The 11,006-nt window shown below is 41.3% G+C and overlaps 6 protein-coding genes across 6 annotated transcripts; 5 read left to right on the top strand and 1 right to left on the bottom strand.

Annotated features, from left to right (window-relative positions):
* Positions 1-16: 16 nt before the first annotated feature.
* GUK1 (guanylate kinase) lies at positions 17-577 on the top strand (the record flags this gene model as incomplete). The annotated part of the gene is made up of 1 exon (XM_037288662.1): positions 17-577. The coding sequence occupies one exon, from the start codon at positions 17-19 to the stop codon at positions 575-577; it is 561 nt and encodes a 186-aa protein (XP_037144557.1).
* Positions 578-2,349: 1,772 nt separating this feature from the next.
* Positions 2,350-2,835, top strand: RCF1 (respiratory supercomplex assembly factor RCF1; the record flags this gene model as incomplete). The annotated part of the gene is made up of 1 exon (XM_037288661.1): positions 2,350-2,835. The coding sequence occupies one exon, from the start codon at positions 2,350-2,352 to the stop codon at positions 2,833-2,835; it is 486 nt and encodes a 161-aa protein (XP_037144556.1).
* A 293-nt stretch (positions 2,836-3,128) lies between these two features.
* Positions 3,129-5,807, top strand: USA1 (Usa1p; the record flags this gene model as incomplete). The annotated part of the gene is made up of 1 exon (XM_037288660.1): positions 3,129-5,807. The coding sequence occupies one exon, from the start codon at positions 3,129-3,131 to the stop codon at positions 5,805-5,807; it is 2,679 nt and encodes an 892-aa protein (XP_037144555.1).
* Positions 5,808-6,139: 332 nt separating this feature from the next.
* Positions 6,140-6,730, top strand: TSA2 (thioredoxin peroxidase TSA2; the record flags this gene model as incomplete). The annotated part of the gene is made up of 1 exon (XM_037288659.1): positions 6,140-6,730. The coding sequence occupies one exon, from the start codon at positions 6,140-6,142 to the stop codon at positions 6,728-6,730; it is 591 nt and encodes a 196-aa protein (XP_037144554.1).
* A 115-nt stretch (positions 6,731-6,845) lies between these two features.
* Positions 6,846-8,864, bottom strand: PPN1 (endopolyphosphatase; the record flags this gene model as incomplete). The annotated part of the gene is made up of 1 exon (XM_037288658.1): positions 6,846-8,864. One exon carries the CDS (start codon positions 8,862-8,864, stop codon positions 6,846-6,848), a length of 2,019 nt encoding a protein of 672 aa, XP_037144553.1.
* A 761-nt stretch (positions 8,865-9,625) lies between these two features.
* YHP1 (Yhp1p) lies at positions 9,626-10,816 on the top strand (the record flags this gene model as incomplete). Its single annotated transcript, XM_037288657.1, has 1 exon — positions 9,626-10,816. One exon carries the CDS (start codon positions 9,626-9,628, stop codon positions 10,814-10,816), a length of 1,191 nt encoding a protein of 396 aa, XP_037144552.1.
* Between the last annotated feature and the right edge of the window lie 190 nt (positions 10,817-11,006).

Genomic DNA, 11,006 nt, shown 5'->3' with positions numbered 1-11,006 from the left:
CTCCCAAGCTATTAAGATGACACGCCCAATTGTTCTTTCCGGTCCCAGCGGATCAGGTAAGTCGACTCTTTTGAAGAGACTGTTCGCCGAATTCCCTAACAAATTTGGTTTCAGTGTCTCTTCGACCACGAGATCGCCAAGACCAGGTGAGATTGATGGCAAGGACTATGATTTCATTACTGTTGATAGATTCAAAGAGATGATCAAAAACAAAGAATTCGTTGAGTGGGCACAATTTTCAGGAAACTACTATGGTACTACGGTGAAGTCAGTCAAGAAGGTGGCAGATGCTGGGAAAATATGCATATTGGACATTGAAATGCAGGGCATGAAAGCCGTAAAGTTTGAGACGGATTTGAACGCCAGGTTTTTATTTGTTGCACCACCATCCATGGAGAACTTGGAGAAACGACTCAGAGGAAGAGGTACGGAAACAGAGGAATCGATTGCCAAGCGTTTGGAAACTGCCAAAGCCGAAATGGAATATGCGAAGACCGGCGCACATGACAAGATTCTTGTTAACGATGATTTGAATAAAGCCTACGAAGAATTGAAGGCATTTATTTTTTCAGAATAGTTTACTGTAGACGCTTCTATGTACGCATATACGCATTGTTTTGAACTTACCCCTATGTATTTACCTTCAACGCACCTCAGCACAACACTAGTAACTTGGATGTTAGAAGGGCATGTGTAGCACGCATTGAGAATTGCATCATCCATACTGAAGGACATAGGATGTGTTGACTCACAGTTTTATGTAATACAGCTAGTCTCGCCCTCATCGAGGGAGCACTTAGCGAAACAGATCTGTAAGATGCTGATCAAAAATGATGCGGGAAAAGGAAGAATACAAAGAAGGAGCTGATGCGCTACGCTCAGGTTGCCAAAGTTCCCCCTAAGAGAAAAGCCAATGCCATTTCTTTGAAATCCCCGATTTTTACGGCTATAAAACAACAAAAATCAAGAGATTTGCTCTTTGCCTCTTCAGCGCAAAGCGAACAACATGCATCAAGAAATGCTAAAACATAACTTCACCAACCGCCAATCGAGGTTGATAGCACGGCATTTCTAGCAGAATACTTGTGGTTGAAGGCTTCGTAACGCTCCTGAAATTGAGATGTATAAACAGGAACACCACTGAACATAGAGTAGGAAGACTCTAAGGTAGGCAGGATCCCCGATTAAAGTTATAGCTCGCAACTCCAAATTAATCAAGGAGCAAGAGATTCGAACGGGTGAGATGGAAAAATAAAACCTCTACTTGCGTTCAGCATCATATGCCCTTATTTACCGTTGGGGTCGTTAAAAATTAGCCGCCGAGCTTTCAAGTCGCTCCATCAGCGTTAGTTGTTGTACCATGATGTTCGTTCGAGTTCCTTAATATTCAGAAATCCTTCTCACTCTTTAGGTGAGCGATAGCCAACAGACGCAAGGGGATAATAGTAACAATATCACAAACGCAAAAACAGGCAGAGAAGCGATCGCTTTCACTGCAGTACATGCTTGGACTCGACGCCACAGCTTTAAGAAGGTGTAGACCAATTTCCACTTTGCCAAGTAGAATGTGGCCTAACTCCTCTTCATAATGACAGAGTAGTCCTCTTTTTTTCACAATTCCAGCAATTTCTTCAAACAACGTTGTTGTTGCCTGCGAAAGTTTGCAGTCCGGATCCTGTACGTAGGCTCAAAGTTCTTGAACTTGAAAATATAATTGCAGAGCAAGAAAGAAACGGCAGCTTCGAGACTATGTTAAGCTGTCACAGGTTTGAGATGGTATTTACCATATGGCTATCCCCTTTTGTCAGGAACCGCACCTACCTTGGAACATCGGAGATTGCTGGCATGTTTTTCAAATAATGTCAAAGGTAAAGGCAGAAATGAGACAAGGCTCGCTTAGCCTTCTTACAGATATCACTCCTTTTGTTCGTATCTCAGTCGGACTGATATTCGGCGGTGATGAATTGATAGCGGTTCCATTGCACAAGAGCAATCGTGAGTTTGATACAAGCACTGTGCAAAATGCCCCAGCGCTAAAAGCATCTGGACAATTTCTCTCATTGTTCTAGTATTTTAATAACACTCCGTTGAATATGTCAACGTCAATATGCTGAGCTCTGAAGCCTTTTGGTTGGTTGATTCTCCAGCCTCTATAGGCCCGATATTCCCTTTTATGGGGAAAATGTGCAAAAGCCCGCTGAGAGACCGCTCGCAAAATAAAAATGCAATATCAATACACGGTATTCTGAAAAGTATTTACAGAGCAAATCGAGCTTACTTCAAAGGTTTCAGCTATTTAGACCTCCTAAAAAACCGTATTTGGCTCCAATAGAACACTAGAGATCAAAGATGTCACGCATGCCCTCGAGTTTTGATGTGAAAGATGCAGATTTGACGGAAATGCCTTTCGGTGAAAGGATCGTTTATCATTGTAAGCAACAGCCTCTCGTTCCCGTAGGATGTCTATTGACTACCGCTGCCGTTGTTCTTGCAGTGAAGAATGTCAGAAGTGGTAACAAGGCCAAGGCACAAATATACTTCAGATGGCGTGTTGGATTCCAAGCGGCGACTTTAGTAGCGCTTGTGGCAGGTTCGTATCTCTACGGGACATCAGTCAAGGAAAAGCAGGCCAAAGAGGACCAAATGAGAGAGAAGGCCAAGAAGAGGGAACAATTATGGATTCAAGAGCTTGAGAGAAGAGATCAAGAGACGAAATACAGAAAGAAGAGAGCAGAGATGGCTAGAGTCAGAACTAAAAACGACGAAGAGGCGGTGGCAAGATTGCAAAAAGAATTAAAAGAATTAGAATTCCAGATAAGAGGTGAAACAGATTAAGCCGTGGAAAGTTTGCTATAACACCTTAAAACCTGATAGTTTTCAGTTCCTTTCTTTCTTGTAACCTTACAGCAGAACTCTGGCGGTTTCCGCAGAATGAACTCGAAAAATGAATGATATGATACCAAAATGTACCATAGTGTATCCATGTTGAATCCACACTGCCGATAAAGGAATGTAGCATACTGAGATATCTTTCTATATTACTATTAAATACTATAATAAGAACAAACTACGTACTTTTTCGAAATCACCCTTAACGTCGCACTCTGTCGGTCGTGTAAGGTGGCTCGATGATTTGCCATAAATTGTTATTAGGCAGGGTTCTCCAACTTCGCGGCAAAAGTGATATAAAAAGACATGGAATCAGAGGAACTTTGAGGTATTTGAGCAATCCGAACCTTCCTGATCATCTCCACTCAAGAATGCTGTTGCACAAGGATGGAATGATGGAATGTTTAGCTTTGGCGCCTTTAAAAGTCATAGTATGGTCCTCGGATAAGGGCTTGATACGCACCAACATCGTTATTAGCGCGCATCCAAGAACTGCAATAGGTAGACTGGTGGAATATATCTACTCACAGCTTTCCGAGGAGTTGAAAGCGATGGATCAGAGCGGAAACAGTTCTTATACGGACAGGGGAGACTTGGGTAGCGTTTCAGACTATTGTATCTACTATAGATCGAAGAAAGAACAGCCAGTTGACATTACTTTGCAAGATCTGGAATCAAGCGGGAACATTTCATTCATCAGATTGCTATTTGACAAAAGAGGTACACATACGGAAGAGCCGATTAACTCGCAATATGAAATTAATGCTAATTTCAAGACAACCAATTTACTGATTAACATAAATGCACTATCAGTAGACAAGATAATGTCACAAATGGAGTTGAATGTTCCAATGGGTCTTACAGTGAAGGGTCTTAAAGAAATTGCTATGAAAGTACTGTACGAGTATGAAGAAGGAAGTAATAGTAAAAATCTTTGCCTCGTTAAAAATAACCATTCAATCGCTGATATACTCGCATTCATAGTGAAAGGCGATCAGTCACCAGTTTATCTCAATGATTCCAATGCTGAACTGTATGATGATTTAACGCTCACCAAAATTCTAGGTTGTGATTTCGCTCCTCAAAAACAGAGCTATTTTACCGTTATGTTCAAGGTAACGCATGCGCACTTACCTGCGGAATGCTTAGATAACTCAATCACTATAGAATTTATTTCAGACTCCACACTTTCAGTGAACAAGATGTCTGTCACCACGGAGACCAGCGTGGAGGAAGTTAAAGAATTCATTTGCTCTGCATACACACATTCCTTAAGATTATCAACAAACGATATCAAGTTGATATACAAGGGTCAACTCATCCATACGTTGGACTTCGCTGGACAGCCTTCCAAGATCACGGACTATATCAATGGCACAGACGGCGCCAAAATCCATGTCCATATAAACCAAGAGTACAATGAGCCAGGCCCCGGATTTTGGTCGGAGTTATTCAATGGTGCGGATAGGTTCGAGTTTCTTCCTCAGAGAAACTTAGAATCACAGCCCATGATGCCTTCATTTTCGTCTCAGTCGAGGGTCACATTAACTCCGATGTCTCCACCAGAGACACAGCTTCCTTTGATGGAAGTTAGTGATCAAGCTGGGTTCCAATTCTCTACAGAATCCAGCCTTTCCTTACTTCAGGGAGATGAGCCTTACTTCAAATGCTTAGTTGACGGTAAAGATGAGGTTTTTGTTCCTGCACATGTACTTGAACCTGCAGCGATCACATTGGAAATCGATGACTCGAAAATGTCTCTGTCCTCGCTGGATTATACCATCGAGAACGGAATAATCAAACTATCACCTAAACTTATATCCAGGCTGGAGTCTAAATTTGATATGGAGATAATGAGAAAAGCGATCATTGGGGAGGACTTCGATAATTTAACGAATCAAAATATCATGACGGCGCACCAAATGCAACAAGGAAACCGCATAACATTTTTCACCAGGATATTGCCCGTGCTACTGTTGGTTTTTAGAACGTTATATCTCATTGGTAACAACTCTATCGTGCCATTCTTCTTTATTTTGGAACTTTCCACGTTTCTCTCCTGGAAATACACCGCTTTAATTGCAATTTTGTTTTTGCTTAGAACCATATGGAGTACAAGGGAAATATGGGAAATATGGTCGGATCATTTCAGTTTAAGCGAAATCGATGACGAGAGTTACATCAAAATAAAAGAACACATCACTTCCAAGTCACTTTCTCAAGATTTTTTCAAAGAATGTATATCCAGTGATTCAGTCATCGATATTTTTATGTCATCGACGCTACGTGATTCTAGGGAGCACTTGTATGAGGCATATAATATTGAACATGCAAATGAAAGCAACGGTGTAGCGTCTTTAAAAGCATTATTGGAGAACGTCTCTAACCGTGATATCGAAAAGGGGCCTATCGACGAATTCATGATCAGCTGCCTGTGTCTTTATGAAACCACTAGGTACACAATGCCTGAAACCTACCAGAACTCCATGCGGAGAATTTTTGTAATGGTCAAAAGAGACTTGACGAAGCAAACAAATCCTGAACAGCTGCCTTTGCACAAAAAGATGTTAAGAGGTTTCCGAATTGCAATTGAAAGATTTAGGCAGTCCCAGGTATCCATCATAGTACTGGAGCACGTTGTTCCCGATCCAAGACAAGATACTCTGATAGCATCGATTGTGAAAAACATAGTTCTGTTTTTCCTCATAATTCTGCCACCGATCAAGAATAAAGTGGATACTATCTTAGAAGAACGTGCGAGGGCGCATGAACATATCAACGAAGATGAGAAAGACGAAGAATTGCATTCAGAAGATGATATTTTACTAATATCAGAACAGCCATCTGTAACCACAGGTCTACAATTGCACGATCAAGAGGCACACGATCATCTTCAAGAACAGCCTACTGCGAGGTGAATCACATACATATCTATATAGCATTCAATCCAAAAACAATCATTTGCCAATTGAACCTTTATATTAATAATGGTATCATTGGCCCGATTTATGTTTGGGCATTAAACGACATTTCATAGGGATTCATCTCGAGCATGAAGAACGTTCGAGACCGCTTAACGGAATCCTTGAAAATTACAAATCATATAACCTGCCGGGTAACCTAGCGGGTAGTCAGAATACTCAACAACTAAACGTATATAAGGGGGAGATATTTGATTTAAGAACACTCCACGACTCCATAACTAAGTTAAGTGTCTAACCAACATACCCAACAGATAATATCAACAGAAATGGTCGCTCAAGTTCAAAAACCAGCTCCAACTTTCAAGAAAACCGCTGTCATTGACGGTGTCTTTGACGAAGTCTCTTTGGAGAAATACAAGGGTAAATACGTCGTCTTGGCTTTCATCCCATTGGCTTTCACCTTTGTCTGTCCAACTGAAATCATTGCTTTCTCTGAGGCTGCTAAGAAATTTACCGATATTGGAGCTCAAATCTTGTTCGCTTCTACTGATTCTGAATACTCTTTGTTGGCATGGACCAATGTTGCCAGAAAAGATGGTGGTCTAGGCTCTGTTGACATCCCATTGGTTGCTGACACCAACCACAGTTTGTCGAGAGACTACGGTGTTTTGATCGAAGAAGAAGGTATCGCTCTAAGAGGTCTATTCTTGATTGATCCAGCCGGAATTGTTAGACACATCACCATCAATGATTTGCCAGTCGGTAGAAATGTCGAAGAAGCTTTGAGATTGGTTGAAGCTTTCCAATGGACTGATAAGAATGGTACTGTTTTGCCATGTAACTGGACTCCAGGTGCCGCTACCATCAAGCCATCCGTTGACGAATCCAAGGAATACTTTTCCACAGCCAACAAATAATCAAACGTTATTTAGCCTGAAAATATTATATATAAACATTAATTGGAAATCAGTATTAAGCTGTTTTTTGTACATGTGCTATAAAGACTATAAAGGCTCGCTACGATAGCATGAGTTAATCTTTATAACCTGATGAAATGAACGCTCTCTCCAGAAACTTTTTCCATAGTTTTTTATCACTAACCAGCTTAGATGCTAATGAAATATAGTCCTTAACCAATAATCCTCCTAATGCATACGGCTCATCTTGTGAGGTATACTCAACTTTGTACTTGAAAGCAAAATCTGCAGCCTCAGATGCATTCTTACCCTGTTTGAGCAAATCTTTATACTGTTTATCAATTTCTGACAAGTCTGCAAAATATTGAATGAATTTTGTTGGCGAAAACAATTGAGCAACGTGTGCAGGTCCTAGAGGTAAATTTTTGGGCTTTTTCGCAGGTAGTGTTTTATCATTCTTGCTTCTTTTGCCGGTTATTTCGACTATACTATAATCTTCATCAATTCTCACATCATTGTCCATTATCCTTTCTAGATTTTGGTAGAATTTATCCCAAGATTGCGCCCTCAGTAGTTGATCATCATTATCGATACCGGTTAAGTTATATTCCCATATACGGAAACCGGGATTGAAAGTTGGAATCACAGATCCCGCAATTTGGACAATTGAGTAACGTTCGCAAAGCTTCTCCATCGATTTTCTTTTCTTTCTGAGATTTTTTCTTTTTCTTTTCCCAGTTTGATATGCTTCCTGATCTTCAAATTTGTCAAAAATCTTTTGGTAGAATACATTTTTGACTGAATTCATGTAAGACTCTTTTTGTACTGGCTTGGCACCTAATAAATGGGTTTCACTGGCACACATTGCATGGTCTAAGAAAAAATCATCATCATCGTCAGCAACTTCAGCGTCAGCTTCATTATCACTATAAGATTTATATAATGAAGCACCATTCAATTGTTCCCGCTCGTTGATGATCTTCCATGACTTTTTGCCATCAGCAGGTATAAAATGGTCCATATTCATATGCCCATATAAACTGCCAATAATTATATCTCTGTATTCGTAAGTCCATAAAGTGAATTTGTCATAACACGAATCCGCGTAATTTTTCGGTATTGCGGGAACATGGCCTGATAGCCATACCTTGATACCCCTTTCTCTCATCTCTTGTAAAATGTTGCCGAGCCAAACCAATAGTTGATAACCTGGTTGTTTTTTGGAGTCACAGTTATCAACCAATGGATTAGACTTAAACAGGAAAAGTGTATTAATCGAAATGACGGCCAGTTTTCCAGGAATAACTTCTGTGACAAAACTCGCAGATCTATCGAAAATTCTTTGCTGTTCCTGCGGTACAAAAGTATTCCAAATTCTGTAGTACTCTCTTGTCTGCAGAGTTGGCCCCATTGCAAACAAATTATGGGGGAACACGTCATTATTACCAAGACTTGGCACCACCATTGCATCAAAGTCTCGAGGATTATTACTCTCATGATCGCAGAATAACGAGTGCATCTTCTGTGCCAAAACTTCATTCATGTCTAGAATTTCAAATTCCGTTCTCGGAATTTGACGATCATTGTCATGGCGCACATTGTCACCCGTCCATATGACAAAGTCGATTTCATCCCTGACATTCTCTTTTATCCATTTAAGCGTGTAATCCATCAGATCCACGGACCCGTCACAACCAGCGCAAGCCCTTCCAAACCGCGGAGCGCGGTCCTTTTTATCCTCTGGTTTATCTCTGTGACACTGCTTGTCAATGGACGAACCTTCTCTATAATGCGAGTCGGGATGGATATCTGTTATATGCAAGAACCGGCCATGCAGCTTTTTCTCTTTGCCAGTCTGCGAGTCCCGAAGGATCACAGGGGCACGAGGTGTCAGCCCCAGCTGAGCCAACCGCTCCCTCTCCCCTTCAGACCCGACATGCCAACCCTCCTCGCCGGATAAAATCTCGAATACTGCATCCTCGTCATCCCGTACCCTCACAGTGCCTAATAGATAGTAGAAAGCCGCAATTAGACAAGAGAGAACGACAACGTAACGTACTGCAAGCCCCCTATGGTGTTTCCCGCCCTGTCTAGGTGCGATGAGCGCCTCCTTCGTCGAGACATTTATTACCATCTCTTTCTCTCTCAATTGCTTTCACTCTCGCTTACTCCAACTCTAACTGTCTAAATCCACCCTCAATATCTGTCCCAGTTCCTGATGTCCATGCACAGCTGCTTTTGGGCGCTGAAGATTCAATCCAGCTTGCTGTTGCCATTTTCACTTTTCCACATGTTTACCACTTTTCATCTGGCTATGTAGGACGTTGAATGAGAGATGCTGTGAAGTAAAAGGGTGCTTTTTTGGCACGTGCTTACATCCCCTTTTTGTTACCCTAAAAGCCCCATTTTCTAGGGCTTCAGTCTGAAACATTTCAGGTCGTTTTAGACGCTGAAACAAAACTTTCTTCTATTTTGAAACAGATATTGAAACATGTTTTCTGAAACATGTCTTTCAGCACCGCGCGCGCTTTAATGTTCTAGTCAAAAAATGAGAAACGCCATTTTGTTTCCAGAAACCTTTTTTTTCAAGAAAAGCTTAATTTCGTGTTGTCGAAAGTGATTTCCTAATTAGGTGGAAGTGCGGAGCCTCTAAACGCCATGTTGACAATCACATCACCAATTTAGGAAATGAGGGAGACGCGAGACGCGGTGATGCTGATTCATTCCCAAAGCACTCAATTATCTAACCGATTCTGTTGTAACTATCATAGTGAACGCGACTTCACTTTAATCTCCATTCTCGATTAGGTTACCTCAGTGTTGCCATGCGGCGATCGAAGGATAAACAAGCTGAGGGTAGCGTATTGTTATATAAACAAGCAGTGTTAAATAGACATGAAGTTCGTGAAACGTAGTCACATCTTTATTCATTCCAATATCAAGTTGAATAAACAATTGCGTAGATCTGTCTGCTTCGATATTTGGGCATATCTTATAATGACGACCAGCGGCAAGCCACTACTACCATCGTTGCAAAGCATTTTTCACACGGAAGGACCAATGCCGGAGCCGTGCTCTTCGCTTTTGAACTCCATGAGGCCACGATTCTATAGCGACAACGGTGTGATTCGGTTGCCACCGCTGGAGGGCGGCGTGCAAAGGCCGAAATCTGTAGACAGTGGGTTGAGACACACCATGGTGAGTCAACCTGCTAATACGGAGACGAAAGTTGAGCCATCGACACCATTATCGAAAACTAAATCTGCCACTTCCTCTCTTGGTGCCTCCAGCAGCCTGGGTAAGAGATGCGACGTTTTGACACCTTTGTCAGCTGCCAGGGCTATAATAACACCCTCCGCAAATGATAAAAAGAGGGCGTTTGCGTTTATCACCCATTCACAGGAGACGTTCCCAAAGAAGGAACCAAAAATTGATAACGCGCCATTAGCACGTCGGAAGAGAAGAAGAACTTCGACACAGGAATTACGAATTCTACAGGCAGAATTTGATCTGTGTCCCGCCCCTGATAAACGAAAAAGACAAGAATTGGCGGACAGATGTAACATGTCAGTGAAAGCTATACAAATATGGTTCCAGAATAGAAGGCAAGCTTCGAAAAAACAGAAGAACTCCGCCAGCAAGTCTACTGCAGCGTCAGCTGAGACTAAAGAAATGAGCGAAATGATAATTGAGGACAACCTTCATATGACACCATTGGCGAACAAAATAATAAATACCCTAGAAACAGGAAATTGCCGTGATTCGACAGTAGATGATCTCTCCGTTGTATTGCCTGAGGAGAAAATTTCTCCAACGAAGTCAATCAACAAGTATACTCCGACAAAATTATCGCCGTCGTCTAAGAGAGGACAAGCATTAACCTTCCACTTGACATCCGACAAAAAACTTTTAACACCCATCAAAACCCCTTCGAATACAAGAGTAAACAGATTGATAAATGGCACTCCTGGATCTGTAAGCCCATTTCCTAGAAAATACTCAATCACACAGAATAATTCGAAACCTATTCTCGAGCACAAGAAGATTCCTTTACGAGAATTGAATACCAATACTTTAGTGCATTAACCAGGTTGGTATGCTGCTAAAGTTGTAATAATAAAATAATGACCAAGATAATAGTAGTTATGGCTGTGTGATGTCTTCATGGTGCCATTTACTGAACTAGCTAGACTTATGTTTTTTTACATATCTTCAAATAGTTAACGGAAATAAATTACGGAGTATAATATCAGAAAGATGGCCGACGACAACTCGG

The sequence above is a fragment of the Zygotorulaspora mrakii genome, chromosome 4, assembly GCF_013402915.1.
Source record: "Zygotorulaspora mrakii chromosome 4, complete sequence".
Lineage (NCBI taxonomy): Eukaryota > Fungi > Ascomycota > Saccharomycetes > Saccharomycetales > Saccharomycetaceae > Zygotorulaspora > Zygotorulaspora mrakii.
The sequence above is the reverse complement of the archived record's forward strand: the minus strand, read 5'-3'. Positions and strand labels throughout refer to the sequence as shown.